General features: G+C 41.2%; 4 protein-coding genes, 1 long non-coding RNA gene and 2 pseudogenes across 7 annotated transcripts in view; 5 read left to right on the forward strand and 2 right to left on the reverse strand.

Annotated features, from left to right (window-relative positions):
• Window positions 1–1,849, forward strand: part of LOC147786338 (cyclin-B2-4-like) — a 2,200-nt pseudogene extending 351 nt beyond the window's left edge. The window contains exons 3-8 of the transcript XR_015414720.1: window positions 58–117; window positions 205–445; window positions 835–1,065; window positions 1,159–1,257; window positions 1,361–1,539; window positions 1,620–1,849. The product of XR_015414720.1 is annotated as a cyclin-B2-4-like (transcript). The remainder of the gene's footprint in view (window positions 1–57; window positions 118–204; window positions 446–834; window positions 1,066–1,158; window positions 1,258–1,360; window positions 1,540–1,619) is intronic.
• Window positions 1,850–2,019: 170 nt separating this feature from the next.
• On the reverse strand, window positions 2,020–4,700 carry LOC111783368 (cyclin-B2-3-like; annotated as a pseudogene). Its single transcript, XR_015414676.1, has 8 exons — window positions 4,390–4,700; window positions 4,220–4,279; window positions 4,069–4,132; window positions 3,705–3,987; window positions 3,272–3,457; window positions 3,080–3,178; window positions 2,798–2,976; window positions 2,020–2,720 (listed from the first exon to the last, which is right to left on the reverse strand). The product of XR_015414676.1 is annotated as a cyclin-B2-3-like (transcript).
• Window positions 3,850–4,556, reverse strand: LOC147786339 (cyclin-B2-4-like). The gene is made up of 3 exons (XM_087120729.1): window positions 4,420–4,556; window positions 4,220–4,279; window positions 3,850–4,132 (listed from the first exon to the last, which is right to left on the reverse strand). The coding sequence occupies exons 1-3, from the start codon at window positions 4,554–4,556 to the stop codon at window positions 3,850–3,852; spliced, it is 480 nt and encodes a 159-aa protein (XP_086976855.1).
• A 117-nt stretch (window positions 4,701–4,817) lies between the features above and the next one.
• On the forward strand, window positions 4,818–6,158 carry LOC147786340 (uncharacterized). The gene is made up of 3 exons (XR_015414677.1): window positions 4,818–4,978; window positions 5,072–5,149; window positions 5,790–6,158. It is a non-coding gene; the product is annotated as an uncharacterized LOC147786340 (long non-coding RNA).
• Window positions 6,159–7,723: 1,565 nt separating this feature from the next.
• Window positions 7,724–9,872, forward strand: LOC111783409 (L-ascorbate oxidase homolog). Its single transcript, XM_023664333.2, has 3 exons — window positions 7,724–8,086; window positions 8,203–9,312; window positions 9,402–9,872. Exons 1-3 carry the CDS (start codon window positions 7,833–7,835, stop codon window positions 9,700–9,702), a joined length of 1,665 nt encoding a protein of 554 aa, XP_023520101.1. The 5' UTR covers window positions 7,724–7,832; the 3' UTR covers window positions 9,703–9,872.
• A 529-nt stretch (window positions 9,873–10,401) lies between these two features.
• Window positions 10,402–11,948, forward strand: LOC111783298 (nudix hydrolase 18, mitochondrial). The gene is made up of 5 exons (XM_023664219.2): window positions 10,402–10,648; window positions 10,948–11,053; window positions 11,150–11,233; window positions 11,320–11,448; window positions 11,560–11,948. Exons 1-5 carry the CDS (start codon window positions 10,473–10,475, stop codon window positions 11,680–11,682), a joined length of 618 nt encoding a protein of 205 aa, XP_023519987.1. The 5' UTR covers window positions 10,402–10,472; the 3' UTR covers window positions 11,683–11,948.
• Window positions 11,949–12,373: 425 nt separating this feature from the next.
• On the forward strand, window positions 12,374–14,316 carry LOC111782641 (UV-B-induced protein At3g17800, chloroplastic). The gene is made up of 4 exons (XM_023663425.2): window positions 12,374–12,532; window positions 12,617–12,785; window positions 12,911–13,230; window positions 13,428–14,316. The coding sequence occupies exons 2-4, from the start codon at window positions 12,657–12,659 to the stop codon at window positions 14,215–14,217; spliced, it is 1,239 nt and encodes a 412-aa protein (XP_023519193.2). The 5' UTR covers window positions 12,374–12,532; window positions 12,617–12,656; the 3' UTR covers window positions 14,218–14,316.
• The last annotated feature ends 326 nt before the right edge of the window (window positions 14,317–14,642 follow it).

The raw sequence follows: 14,642 nt of genomic DNA on the forward strand, positions 1-14,642 counted from the left end.
CTTCTTTTGTTTCTTTCTAGTGCTTATAATTTGAATCTTTCTGTGTCTCAACTCTAGAACTGATGTTGTTCTCAACAATGAAGACCCACCGGTTCCGATTCACCCACCAATCACTCGGTCAGTAAGTCGGCCTCCTTTGTGAGTTCAATATGACTGCCTGCAATTTCAGCTTCTTGATCTGCCTTTTATTGTCGTTTGTTTTAGGAAGCCACTGGAATCGGAATCTGCTGCTGAGGATGATTCCACGGGCGACTCAATTGACAGGATGGTAAGAATTGAAACCCTTCTCTTTTGGTATTACTACTTGAACTTGCTGCCATTGACGCGATTTCATAATCCACCGGAGAAGTTGGAAATTGAAGATATTGACAGCCTTGATAAGAAGGATCCACTTTGTGTTGTGGAGTACATCGATGACCTGTATACATACTACAAGGCAGCCGAGGTAACAATCTTCCAGACAAGACACGTTGTGTCTGAAACATAAATCCATGTTCGCCTTTTGTTTCTGATCAAGATGTTCCTCCTCCTCGCATGTTTCTGTCTCTATTCCACCAAATTACATGGCCCAACAACTACATATTAACGACAGGACGAGAGGGTTTCTCATTGACTGGCTATAATTGAGGTTAGTTTACTAGTATCCTAGTGAGAGTATTGGGAAAGATCAAGTACATTTACCTGTTCGAACCCACTAATCTACATAATGTTGTGATATTGTCCAATGTAGATAATGTTCCTTACCTAACTCATGATCCTCAAGCTTATTTAATTAACTAAATTCGCTCCCAATAATCCTCAAGCTTTACTTTTATTTATTTATGATTAGTGTAGTTTACAAAGGAACTAACAAAGCAGAACATAATGATTGCTTCAAAGGTGCACTATAGATTTAAGCTGATGGAAGAGACACTGTACCTAACAGTCAACCTCATCGATAGATTCTTAGCCGCTCATTCAGTGGCGAAGAAGAATCTCCAGCTAGAAGAGGTTTGCTTTCCTGGTATGGACGATTTTATTCAGATATCTGAGAAGGCCTTCGGAGTAAAAGAAATTCTAAACATGGTTGGTTTTCTTTCTACTTCAACTATGATGTCTTGGTACGAGGATGATGTGATGTCTGTTGGAGATTCATTGTCTGTCAAATAGTTTTTGCAGGAGACGTTGATGTTGAACACCTTACAGTTCAAGCTGTCTGTTCCGACACCCTATGTCTTCATGAAGAGGTTTCTCAAAGCTGCTCAATCTGACGAAGAGGTAAGAAGCAGCAAAACTAATCAATCTAACATAAAAACGACAACAAACAAACAAACAGAGCTTACATTTTCTATGTCCTTTTTCTTCTTTAAAAACTGTATAGCTGGAGCTGCTGTCGTTCTTCCTGATGGAGCTCTGTCTTTTGGAAAGTGTAATGGTGAAGTATAAACCTTCATTACTGGCTGCTGCTGCTGTGTTCACTGCTCAATGCACCATTAAGGGCTTGAAAGAATGGAGCAAAACCAGTGAATGACACACTGAGTATTCACAGGAACAACTTGTGTAAGTATAGTTAAAGATGAATTTTTCTTCTCTCAATATAAATTGCTTTGTTTTTGTGACGCTATTTCTTCTTGTTACAGGGAGTGCTCAAGGCTGATGGTGGGGTTCCATCAGAAAGCAGGGACAGTATAGGACATCCAAGTTTGGATATGCTGCGAGAAGTGAGCCAACAAGCTTTCTGTTGGAAGATTAACAGGGACAGTGAGATTATTCTTTGTGTGTGCATATGTGAAAGAAACAAAGTCTATTCTTTTCAATCATCTTTGTGCTGCAGTGTTTTTTTTGGCTTACTCTGCAGTGTTTTTTTTTTTTTTTTGCTTACTCTGCAGTGTTTTTTTTTGCTTACTCTGCAGTGTTTTTTTTTGCTTACTCTGTAGTGTTTTTTTTTTTGCTTACTCTGCGGTGTTTTTTTTTTTTTTGCTTACTCTGCAGTGTTTTTTTGGCTTACTCTGCCGTGTTTTTTTTTTTGCTTACTCTGCAGTGTTTTTTTTTTTTTTTTGCTTACTCTGCAGTGTTTTTTTTTTTGCTTATTCTATTTCGGGGTTTTAGGAGAAATGGGGAGAAATAATCATGTTTTTGTGTAGAAAAAGCAACGCAAGTTGCAAAACTAGGAAGGCTCTCACAAGTGTAGGACCTATGTGGAATTAAAAAGACTTGAGTAGAAAACCACATCATTGAATGTGGTAATGTAACAATACAAACATATTACTGACAACAATACAAACATATTACTCAAGAGTCTTTTTAATTCCACATAGGTCCTACAGTTGTGAGAGCCTTCCTAGTTTTGCAACTTGCGTTGCTGTTTCTACACAAAAACATGATCATTTCTCCCCATTTCTCCTAAAACCCCGAAAAGAACACTGCAGAGTAAGCAAAAAAAAAAAAAAAAAAAAAAAAAAAACGGCAGAGTAAACAAAAAAAAAAAAAAAAAACACTGCAGAGTAAGCCAAAAAAAACACTGCAGCACAAAGATGATTGAAAAGAATAGACTTTGTTTCTTTCACATATGCACACACAAAGAATAATCTCCCTGTCCCTGTTAATCTTCCAACAAAAAGCTTGTTGGCTCACTTCTCGCAGCATATCCAAACTTGGATGTCCTATACTTCCTGTGAACTCCAGTCAATTTCCCTGTCCCTGCTTTCTGATGGAACCCCACCATCAGCCTTGAGCACTCCCTGTAACAAGAAATAGCGTCACAAAAACAAAGCAATTTATATTGAGAGAAGAAAAATTCATCTTTAACTATACTTACACAAGTTGCTCCTGTGAATACTCAGTGTGTCATTCACTGGTTTTGCTCCATTCTTTCAAGCCCTTAATGGTGCATTGAGCAGTGAACACAGCAGCAGCAGCCAGTAATGAAGGTTTATACTTCACCATTACACTTTCCAAAAGACAGAGCTCCATCAGAAAGAACGACTGCAGCTCCAGCTATACAGTTTTTAAAGAAGAAAAAGGACATAGAAAATGTAAGCTCTGTTTGTTTGTTTGTTGTCGTTTTTATGTTAGATTGATTAGTTTTGCTGCTTCTTACCTCTTCGTCAGATTGAGCAGCTTTGAGAAACCTCTTCATGAAGACATAGGGTGTCGGAACAGACAGCTTGAACTATAAGGTGTTCAACATCAACGTCTCCTGCAAAAACTATTTGACAGACAATGAATCTCCAACAGACATCACATCATCCTCGTACCAAGACATCATAGTTGAAGTAGAAAGAAAACCAACCATGTTTAGAATTTCTTTTACTCCGAAGGCCTTCTCAGATATCTGAATAAAATCGTCCATACCAGGAAAGCAAACCTCTTCTAGCTGGAGATTCTTCTTCGCCACTGAATGAGCGGCTAAGAATCTATCGATGAGGTTGACTGTTAGGTACAGTGTCTCTTCCATCAGCTTAAATCTATAGTGCACCTTTGAAGCAATCATTATGTTCTGCTTTGTTAGTTCCTTTGTAAACTACACTAATCATAAATAAATAAAAGTAAAGCTTGAGGATTATTGGGAGCGAATTTAGTTAATTAAATAAGCTTGAGGATCATGAGTTAGGTAAGGAACATTATCTACATTGGACAATATCACAACATTATGTAGATTAGTGGGTTCGAACAGGTAAATGTACTTGATCTTTCCCAATACTCTCACTAGGATACTAGTAAACTAACCTCAATTATAGCCAGTCAATGAGAAACCCTCTCGTCCTGTCGTTAATATGTAGTTGTTGGGCCATGTAATTTGGTGGAATAGAGACAGAAACATGCGAGGAGGAGGAACATCTTGATCAGAAACAAAAGGCGAACATGGATTTATGTTTCAGACACAACGTGTCTTGTCTGGAAGATTGTTACCTCGGCTGCCTTGTAGTATGTATACAGGTCATCGATGTACTCCACAACACAAAGTGGATCCTTCTTATCAAGGCTGTCAATATCTTCAATTTCCAACTTCTCCGGTGGATTATGAAATCGCGTCAATGGCAGCAAGTTCAAGTAGTAATACCAAAAGAGAAGGGTTTCAATTCTTACCATCTTGTCAATTGAGTCGCCCGTGGAATCATCCTCAGCAGCAGATTCCGATTCCAGTGGCTTCCTAAAACAAACGACAACAAAAGGCAGATCAAGAAGCTGAAATTGCAGGCAGTCATATTGAACTCACAAAGGAGGCCGGCTTACTGACCGAGTGATTGGTGGGTGAATCGGAACCGGTGGGTCTTCATTGTTGAGAACAACATCAGTTCTAAAGTTGAGACACAGAAAGATTCAAATTATAAGCACTAGAAAGAAACAAAAGAAGAAAGGGGATTCTCATTTTCCAGAATTTTCTTAGGAACTAAACAGAAGAATTACTATGTTAGGCCTTCTTTGAGGACTACGTACGGAACAGGAGCTTCTACAACATTTCTATTAATGCACCTCAAAGCTTTACGGTTTTGACCCACCGCCACCACAAATTTGCCACCGCCACCGCCACCGCCACGAACTCGTAAACTCCCTTTAAAATTAATCCAAGCCATAAAAAAAATTTGAGGAAAAACTAAGGAAAAAAAGAAGGTTCATGTCTGATTCAATTACCGTGGAGATTTGGCCGTTCGATCACTCCGGGGTCGTTCTCATCCAATCCAGCCGACCCTATGATTAAGTTGTAATATATTGTAACGTCCGAAAAAAAAGAAAAAAAAATGGTTACAATAGGGGCAAACTAGTCATTTCGCCCTTATAAGTTGAGGGGTCTGTTTTGGCTGAGTTAAAATGGGGAAAAGAGAAAGAAGAGGGAAAGAAGAGGGAAAGAAGATTAGGGTTTTGAGGAAGGGGAGGAGATCGGATCAGAACCGACGCCGGAGAACCGAGTCCCCAATCTAAACCGTTGAATAGCTCGAGGCAAGGTGCTCTCACGAATCGCACCTTCCTATTTCGACAAAACGTTCAAGAACTTCAGGTTAGTCCACGAGTATCTACATTGAGAAGTCATCAAGAATTTCGTGTGCTAGCAACGTTTTGTGTTGATCCTTGGACTCTTACCCCCCAACAGCGCTATCTGGTTAAGTTCTGAAGTGAAGGCGGCCAAGATCGGCGTTCGAATCGCAGTTTAAAGATAACGTGATTTTCGGTAAGAACTTGTGTTTTTCTCCGAATTTGAACTCAAATAATAAGATCTGTGATCATCAGAAAATTTAAGAAAATTCTTTCCAAGGAGTAGAATATGAGGTCTACAAGTTTCGTGAAGAAAATTTAACGAATCGGATTACGGATTGGAAGATAAAAAAATCGGGAGAAAATAGATCGAAACGGGAAAGAGACCTGGAAAATGAAGGCAGGAGAGAGAGTGGAGGCCGCCACGCGTCGGACGGCGTGCAGAGGAGAGCGGCGGAACCGGTGATCAACACGTGTCGATCACCGGCTGGTGAGGCGCGTCCTCACCCGGCAGCGGGCACGCGTCAGGCGCGCAGACCCGGCTGGCCCGACCCGCGCTGCACGCGAAGCGCCCGACCCGGCGTCTCTGACCCGCGCCTGCGCGGGGGAGAAGCGCGTAGGGCACGCGCGCGTAGGAAGCGCGCGTAGTGACCTTCCAGGGCGCGTGCGTCGCGCGTGGGGGCGCGTGCGTCGTGCGTGGGGGCACGTGCGTCGCGCGTGGGGGCGCGTGCGTCGCGCGTGGGGGCGCGTGAGGCACCATTTTTCTTCCCGTTCGATCTCTGTTTGCTTGTTTTCCGACCCGATTTTGATGCTGACCCTATTATTATGTGAATTAGGACCTGTGAAGAAAATTCCAGAATTGTTGGAATCCATTCCGTCAAGAAAACTCGAACTCGGGAAGGCACGCGTCGACCAAGTAAGTAGCCATTTGGACTTCCACAAGCAGTACTTGTAGGAACCGCTAGGAACAAGCATGCATGCTACCACCTATGAAATTAGCTAGCCCGACTTAGCGTCTTATTATAGAAACTGCGAATATAAGATGATTATGGAAAGCTAGATACAAAATGTGTATTAAATCTGTTTTGGTTGAGACTCTGATAATGTATGTATGCATGAGGGGGTTGGGAAACTTGTGAAATCTGCGCTCTGGGTAAAGATGGACGTTATCTTCCCGTTGAGCATGTTTGATAATTTTGCATGAACTGCTGCGTGTAAACTCTATTGTATGATGATTGCTTGGATTATCTTTCTGGATGAATAGGAAGAAATTATGAGCTTGATTAGGATGTTTATGGCTAAATAAGCTAGACGAGACCCTGGATTTGGGGGACCTCTAGAATACCGTGCAATTAGACCCGTGAAATGATTACCGGCGGAACCAGAACCCAGAATTTCAAACCCGATAGGTTTGTGACACCAGGCACGAGAATCCTAGAGAAACACGAATCTAAGTCTAAGGCACCAAGTTCCACCCTAGAAAGAATAATAGGTCACCATGGTAACTGTGGGTAGCCCGCTAGAGTTGAGCAGTGAAGATAGTGTCATCAGAACCTCCACTTCCCTCTCTCCTCCGATACCATACCGTCGAGACAGAGCTCCGGTACGGTGATCGTTGAGCTTTGCAGATCCGGATAGGGAAGTGTGACAGGTGTCCAGACCTAGTGGTGATAGCTAAGGGGTCTTCTGAACAGGACTCCTGGGCCGTAGAAACTTGTCCCTGAGCGGGGGACGTGGAGCCACTTAGGATGACTCAGTAGTTGACCGGCACATAGGGGGTCGCACCCCGTTTTGTGGATGTATGGTCCCGTGTGAGGGTCGTCAGTTAACCTCCACGGATGATGTTCAGAGAGAGAGTCACGTATTCAGATCCAGCCATACGATCCCCTCAGATTTGCTTATGAGGTCGCGCCTCACCTCAGGACACTGATCATTTCACTGCATAAGATGGGCAAGCCTTTTATGATACAGAAAAGAGAGTTGTAGCTTAGATCACCCTACTTAGAAACCCGAGAAAGACCGTGGTTACCTACCAAGATAAGGATGCGAAAAGAGCCTACAAGTAGGCTACTTACTGAGTATTGTTTTATACTCATTCCTTTCTACTCCTTTTTTTTTCAGGCGAGTGAGGCCAGGGATCGAGGCGGGAATGCATGCTGAATCTTAATGCCACAGAGGAGTGTCCCGGGGCGTCTAGGAGTCTGTGCATAATTTTGTTTAGATTTGTCATGCATCGTTTTGTAAACCGCTTACTTACTATTCATATTTGAACACCTTGTTTTGGATTTTAAACCTCCTTCATAATTGTTAAAGTTTTCTTTTGTGTAATCTCGTTTCTCTATTGGTTCTTACACGATTTCATTGCATAGTCTGTTGGTCCGGCTCTTAATTTGGAGATTCAAATTTTGGGCTGTGACATATATCAACACCATTTTATCATTTTGTTCCATTTAAAAAAATATGTTTATTTTATTATAATTTCTATAAACTGAATTTCATCTTTCCTTTTTCTCATGAAAGAACCGAATCCAAGAACATTTTTATTTCTAATAATTTTGCTTGAATTTGGAAATCATTGTACGTGTTTTGGACTCCACGTATTATGGAGAGTCAAGCTCTAATTTAAGTAAATATTTGTTGGAGTTTGAGAGGGATGTGGTCATTATTCGTAGGGGAATACGCAAGGCTAGAAAAAGTAAGTTGGAGAAAAACTAGGAGTTTTTGAACGGTTCAGAAGTTGAGCCTAAACGTATATATAAGTGGAGGAATGGAAGGGTTAGGCATTGGGGAACGGGATAAGAAGCCATCTTCTAGCAATATTGGGGGTAGATTTTGAGGGTAAAGAGGCTGCTCGATAAAAAAGAGCAGTGGTTTGACAGATGGCTGGGTTGAGATTTACCATGCTGCTGCTAATTTGCCTCTTGGCTGCAGCAATGTCAACCGTCCGGGGTGAGGACCCTTATTTCTTCTTCACGTGGAATGTCACCTATGGCACCATCTCCCCCTTGGGTTCTCCCCAACAAGGCATTCTCATCAACGGTCAATTCCCCGGACCTGATATCAACTCCACAACCAACAATAACCTAGTTATTAATGTCTTCAATAATCTGGATGAACCCTTCCTTCTGCATTGGTACACTATTGTATTTGTATTCATATTTACGTCTACATCTACATCCGCCAATTAAATGTCTTTCTTCTTCATTCAATGGCTGAATAAATAAATAAAAAATGAAATTTGAATTGCAGGAGCGGTGTCCAACACAGAAAGAACTCGTGGCAGGATGGAGTACTTGGAACCAATTGCCCAATCCCACCAGGGACAAACTTCACCTATCATTTCCAGGTTAAGGATCAAATTGGAAGCTTCTTCTACTACCCATCAACAGCCATGCATAGGGCTGCAGGAGGCTTTGGCGGTCTTCGTGTCAACAGCCGTTTACTCATTCCTGTCCCTTATGCTGATCCTGAAGATGATTACACTGTCCTTATTGGTGATTGGTACATCAACAGCCATTCTACGCTTAAGGGGTTCTTGGATAGTGGGCGTTCCTTTGCTAGACCCGACGGTGTCCTTATTAACGGCAAAGTTGCCAAGGGTGATGGGACTGATGACCCACTCTTCACCATGAAGCCTGGGAAGACTTACAAGTACCGAATTTGCAACGTTGGACTGAAGGTATCTCTTAACTTTAGGTTCCAAGGCCACACCATGAAGTTAGTAGAGATGGAGGGCTCTCATACTGTCCAAAACACTTACCAATCACTTGATGTCCATGTGGGACAATGCTTTTCAGTGCTAGTCACAGCCAACCAAGACCCTAAAGACTATTACATGATTGCATCAAGTCGATTCACTAAGAACCTTCTTGTCGGTAAAGGCATTGTTCGATACACCAATGGGAATGGTATCGCCTCTCATGAAATTCCTGAGGCACCCATCGGTTGGGCTTGGTCCCTCAATCAATTTCGTACCTTCCGTTGGAACCTTACTGCCAGCGCTGCTAGGCCTAATCCTCAGGGCTCATATCACTATGGTTCCATCAACATTACTCGCACCATCAAGATACTCAATTCGGTCGCAAATGTTGATGGTAAGTTGCGATATGCCATCAATGGAGTCTCTCATATTGACCCTGAAACTCCACTAAAGCTTGCAGAGTACTTCGGAGTTGCAGAAAAGGTCTTCAAATATGATACAATTTCTGATGAAGGATTGGCGGAAAGTGGAAATAATGTTAAAATTGCTCCAAATGTTGTTAACGCAACCTTCCGCAACTTCATAGAGATTATATTTGAGAACCATGAAAAGAGTCTCCAGTCATGGCATTTGGATGGCCACTCCTTTTTCGCGGTTGCGTAAGTATCAACGCCTATAAATAATAACCCATACCAATAGATATTAATATTTTCTAATATCTAATGATTTCTTTATCGATAATTCACAGCATTGAGCCGGGGAGATGGACTCCAGAGAAGCGAAAGAATTATAATCTTCTGGATGCCGTGAGCAGACATACAATCCAAGTTTTTCCTAAATCGTGGGCAGCCATTCTGCTTACATTAGACAATGCTGGAATGTGGAACTTGAGGTCAGAATTGACAGAGAATCGTTACTTGGGACAACAGTTATACTTCAGCGTTCTTTCACCCGCTCGCTCTCTTAGAGATGAATACAACATCCCGGATAAGACTTTGGTATGCGGTTTGGTCAAAGGCATGCCATTGCCTAAACCATATACAATCTGAGACTAATAATTCATCTATACCCTCCCCATTTGTTTATATTTATATTATAGGGTGGATCATGAGTCTCCCAATATGTTGCTATCATATGAGAAAATCCCTCTGCTAAACGAGTATGTTACCCCTATATTGCAACCAAGGAAACCCGAATAATAAAAGGCTCTCTTTTTTTCCTTTTTTCTTTTTCCCTGGAAGGAACCCCTATATTGCAAATTGCTTTTCTGGCATATAAACATCATTTTCTACGTCATTTAAAAGGGGAGATTTTAATACATTGATCGCATGATAAACATGGGTATGTTGGATTACGTGCTTATATTTAACATACACACACATACACGTGTAATATAATAATCTTAACCATGCCCCTCTTCCTTCGCGCCTCGTGTCTACCATGCTCTCAGAGAGTGGCGGATTAAATTTAGCAGGCTCCTTAAGTTAATTTCCCAGACAGACAAAGAAAAGTGGTTTCTTCTTCCATTCAATTTTGGAATCTTTTGTAGTGTTAGAAATTGGGACAGATTCCTAACCCTCCAACTGAGCCTCAATTTTGCATTTATTTATTTATTTCTTTCTTTCTTTCTTTCTTTTATCTTGTCCTTCCCTCAACGTTCTTCTTTCACCCCCTTCTTGGTTGCGTGCGTGCGTCCTTTATTAAGGAATGAGGGGTCGGATAGAAATTCTTTGAGTTCATTTAAAAGGATAAATAAAATAATCCCCACGCCTACCAGAGGAAAGAAATAATTTCCTCACTCTTCCTTCTTTCCGATAAAATGGGTCTCTTTCTTTCCAGAAATATTGTAAATTTTCTCATCTCTTCCCTCTTCTCATCCAAGAAAATCCCTACGAATCTCGTCCCTTCTCAGATTGAAAACATGGTCTCCATGGTGTCAGCCCGTACCGGAAGACACAGGCAGCGCTTCAATAAAGAGTATCGCCTGGTTGTAGGGTATGTTTCTTCCTTTCGTTTTTTCCCCTTTCTTTTTTGGGCTTGTTAAGAAAATGTTGAAATTTTACGTGCCATGAAGCCCTCTCAATTGTGGATTTCTCAAATTTTGTATTTCTAGGGGTAGTTTGGATGTTTAATTAATTAAACACCATCTTTTACGCGTTGTTATGAGGCTCTCATTTGCAAATTGTGTATCGTTCCTTTTATCTTGGGATTTCTTTTGTAGCCAGGAAAATCTTATCGATTTCTTGATTTACTATTAATCCCCGGACTTTTTCTTGGGGGTTTTCTGTTTTCAGATGCATTCCTTACAGATACAAAGACGCCCAGAAATCGTTTTCGGTTGACAATATAGAAGTTCTTGTGATTAGTTCGCAGAAAGGGCATGCAATGTTGTTCCCGAAGGTACCATTTTAGGCCGAATGAAAGTGTTGAACATTTGGTCGTGGATCATTCACCCTCTCTCTTGTATACTCAATATTTTTTCATTCGAAAATGCAGGGTGGGTGGGAAAACGACGAGTCAATGGAAACCGCAGCTTCAAGAGAGACATTCGAGGAAGCTGGAGTGACTGGCAACATCGAAGTTAGTATTTCGAATCTAGGATTCCATAATTGGCTGTGTAGCGCAAGTTTTGTTCATCCAAATTCAAATTAAATTTTATTTTACAGAGCAGATTAGGCAAATGGTATTACAAGAGCAAGAGGCATGCGAAGATGCATGAAGCCTACATGTTCGCTTTGCGTGTAACGAAACAACTGGAAAATTGGCCGGAGAAAGATATCCGAAAGCGAGAATGGGTGAGTCTGTCTCAACTCCACTACCTGCCTCGGGTATCTAAATATTGTTCCAAGGTAGAAAGTGTTCTTATCATCATCTCTTACTAACTGAATTTCCTATGGAACTTGTAGATGAGTGTGGAGAAAGCCAGAGAAGTTTGCCCTCACATGTGGATGAAAGAGGCTTTAGATTTATTACTCATACGACAATCAGAAGTTGAGCAGAACTTGGATGACGAAACGCCTTGTTCATAAAACAGTCATCTTTTTTAAGCAGCCATGGGTTGGCCTCTTTCTTTAGGAGATCTGGATCATGTAGGTTTAGTTGTGGCTTGGCATAGCGTAAACTTAAAAGGCCAGGAACGAGGAAGTAGTGTTCTTCCTTTCGGTCATCCAAAAAAACAGGATATACAGTTCCTATGGTTCGGAAGAAAGAATATGGGGCCGTAGGACTGGACAATCTAAAACAGATCATCGTCTTGTAAATATTCATTCATTCAAATTAATTTGATTCTTTGTCACCGTCAGAATATATTTCTTTACAAAAATTTTGAAAAAATTAAATTGACTTGAAATCTAAATGAATAAAAAGAAGGATGTGACAAAATTAGTTTGAATTAGTTGGAGTTGGATTTGAAATCTAAATGAATAAAAAGAAGGATGTGACAAAATTAGTTTGAATTAGTTGGAGTTGGATTTTTATGCATGATGATGAAGTTTAGAAGCTTCAAATATAATTTAATCTCTACATATATGTATTGAGGATTATGGTATTGTATGTTTTGTTTATTTTATTTTTTAAATTCAAAATTAGGAATGATCCAAACCTCTCAAAGATTGTGGTGGAGAATATGTGTTAATAGATTCTATCTAGTTTTCTTGATGTGATGCACAGAGAAGAAAGCCAAGAGTGTCCACAGAAATTAGGAGATGCCTACAAAGATCTTTTTTTTTTTTTTTTTTTTTTTTGCATGTCGTTGCCGTCTCTCCGTCCATTCATACACAAACATACGCGTGCCCAAACGTGTTTCACAATTTCATTCTATAAACATCTCCTCTCCACAAACTGCACCACACTCTCCAGTTTCTAGTTTCTTCTTCCCAGGTTTGTATCTTTCATACTCCCTCGCTCGATGAAACTATTCATTCAGTTTCGCTCCCTTCATCAATTTTCATATGCCTTTTGCAGATCCATTCGACACAACACTACACTACTCAGAGACACCGCCATGGAAGCAGCCACTGGTTCAACTTCAACCCTTGCCATTGGAATTGGATCGCCATTTCGTGACACCGCCCCCAGGCCCCCTGCCTCCCGTTCCCTTTATTTTCCTTCCGAATCCCTCATCTCTGTTCCTGTAAGCTGGAATCATTTTTCTTGTATTTCTCACTCCATATTTATCAATCATTTCATAGTCAATTTCTGTGTATCTCATTTTGATATCTTCTGTTTTTTTCCCAACTTTCCGTTGTCGCATCGCAGCATTATCGGTCCTTCGTTTCTCCATCAAAACTTGGAAAGAAGTCGATTACTCTCCCCTGTAGTGGCCGGGGTCGGGGATTGGGATTCCCAATGGTTAAAGCGTCTCTGTCTCCGGATCCGGATGGTTCTGCTGCCCAAATTGCTCCACTTCGGCTCCAGTCTCCAATTGGCCAGTTTCTGTCTCAAATCCTGACTACCCATCCCCACCTTCTTCCTGCAGCCGTCGACCAGCAGCTTCAACAGCTGCAGACCCAACGTCATGCTGAAGAACTAACTCAAGAGCCCTCCGCTTCAGCTACTCATGACATTGTCTTGTACAGGTTAGTTCCGCATCCCTTAGAGGCCGAGTGTCAACAGGTAAGGATGGATCTAGGAACGAAAATGTTTTAACAGTCGATTGAAGCATATTGTTCGATTAGAAGAGCACCGAAGCTGATGAAGCTTGTTTTTTTTTTTTTTTTTTTTTTTTTTTTTTTGGACAACCCTGCTCACGTCGCTTAGCGTTTGAATTTGTTAGGAGGATTGCTGAGGTTAAGGCAATTGAAAGGAAGAGGGCCTTAGAAGAGATATTATATGCAATGGTGGTGCAACGATTCATGGACGCCGATGTTCCTCTAATACCAGCTGTTGCCCCGTCGTCTACGGATCCATATGGCCGAGTTGACACATGGGCACGAGATGATGAAAAGCTGGAGCGGCTTCACTCGTCGGAAGCAAGCGAAATGATTCAGAACCACCTAGCGCTGGTTTTGGGGAATCGGATTGGTGACTTTGCGTCAGTAGCGCAGATAAGCAAACTAAGAGTGGGGCAGGTGTATGCTGCGTCTGTGATGTATGGGTACTTCCTCAAGCGAGTGGATGAGAGATTTCAGCTTGAGAAGACTGTGAAAGTGCTACCAGCCAGTGCAACTGTTGAGGGCTCCTTCTCCAATGCACCAGTGCATCCTGAAATCTCTTCCATGGCAGCTGAACAGGGAGATGTTAGTCCTGGGGAGTCGGGTATGGGGATCAAGCCCTCCCGACTGCGAACATACGTAATGTCATTTGATGGGGAGACACTGCAGAGATTTGCCACAATAAGGTCAAAAGAGGCCGTTAGCATCATTGAGAGACACACGGAGGCCTTGTTTGGAAGACCCCAGATTGCAATCACCCCGCAAGGAACAGTAGATACCTCCAAAGACGAGCTTATCAAAATCAGCTTTGGTGGGTTGAAGAGACTAGTTTTGGAAGCCGTGACTTTCGGTTCTTTCCTGTGGGATGTGGAGACGTATGTGGACTCCAGGTATCATTTTGTCATGAATTGAGACATGAACTTACTCGTGCATTCTGGACAATGGATGCCTCCAGCGAATGTAATGTTAACTGTATATGTTTTGTTTAACTCAACCATTTACATTTTCACATTTTAAAATTATCTTATTTTTTTAAAGACAGAATGTCAAAATTGATGGACAGGAACTTTAAACGATACTTAACAAGTTCATATAATTTTAGAGGAGGAACTAAGTTACGTGAGAGATACAATTTGACAGAGTTTTGATATTTACATCTCAGAGGAAGAACGAAGTCACATGAATATGATACAAAGTTCAATATTTATTCAATCCTTTTTGGCAACTCAAAAAGATTACTAATATTTATCAGTTTTAATGTCAAAAATAAATAAATTAAAAGTTTTGATTAGCTTTACATATACATTTATAGATATATATTTTGTAATATTTGGAAA

The sequence above is a fragment of the Cucurbita pepo genome, chromosome 20, assembly GCF_057944985.1.
Source record: "Cucurbita pepo subsp. pepo isolate OVF chromosome 20, ASM5794498v1, whole genome shotgun sequence".
Classification (NCBI taxonomy): domain Eukaryota; kingdom Viridiplantae; phylum Streptophyta; class Magnoliopsida; order Cucurbitales; family Cucurbitaceae; genus Cucurbita; species Cucurbita pepo.

What these genes read in the sequence shown, in the direction of transcription:
- LOC147786339 (XM_087120729.1), bottom strand. Translation starts at nt 4,556, where the DNA reads ATGGCTTGGATTAATTTTAAAGGGAGTTTACGAGTTCGTGGCGGTGGC. An exon ending in GTTGTAGAAGCTCCTGTTCC is followed by an intron (nt 4,280 to 4,419) that starts GTACGTAGTCCT and finishes TCTCAACTTTAG; the next exon opens with AACTGATGTTGTTCTCAACA. An exon ending in ATTCACCCACCAATCACTCG is followed by an intron (nt 4,133 to 4,219) that starts GTCAGTAAGCCG and finishes CGTTTGTTTTAG; the next exon opens with GAAGCCACTGGAATCGGAAT.
- LOC111783409 (XM_023664333.2), top strand. Translation starts at nt 7,833, where the DNA reads ATGGCTGGGTTGAGATTTACCATGCTGCTGCTAATTTGCCTCTTGGCT. An exon ending in GAACCCTTCCTTCTGCATTG is followed by an intron (nt 8,087 to 8,202) that starts GTACACTATTGT and finishes TTTGAATTGCAG; the next exon opens with GAGCGGTGTCCAACACAGAA. An exon ending in CACTCCTTTTTCGCGGTTGC is followed by an intron (nt 9,313 to 9,401) that starts GTAAGTATCAAC and finishes GATAATTCACAG; the next exon opens with CATTGAGCCGGGGAGATGGA.
- LOC111783298 (XM_023664219.2), top strand. Translation starts at nt 10,473, where the DNA reads ATGGGTCTCTTTCTTTCCAGAAATATTGTAAATTTTCTCATCTCTTCC. An exon ending in ATGCAATGTTGTTCCCGAAG is followed by an intron (nt 11,054 to 11,149) that starts GTACCATTTTAG and finishes TCGAAAATGCAG; the next exon opens with GGTGGGTGGGAAAACGACGA. An exon ending in ATATCCGAAAGCGAGAATGG is followed by an intron (nt 11,449 to 11,559) that starts GTGAGTCTGTCT and finishes TGGAACTTGTAG; the next exon opens with ATGAGTGTGGAGAAAGCCAG.
- LOC111782641 (XM_023663425.2), top strand. Translation starts at nt 12,657, where the DNA reads ATGGAAGCAGCCACTGGTTCAACTTCAACCCTTGCCATTGGAATTGGA. An exon ending in AATCCCTCATCTCTGTTCCT is followed by an intron (nt 12,786 to 12,910) that starts GTAAGCTGGAAT and finishes GTCGCATCGCAG; the next exon opens with CATTATCGGTCCTTCGTTTC. An exon ending in CATGACATTGTCTTGTACAG is followed by an intron (nt 13,231 to 13,427) that starts GTTAGTTCCGCA and finishes TGAATTTGTTAG; the next exon opens with GAGGATTGCTGAGGTTAAGG.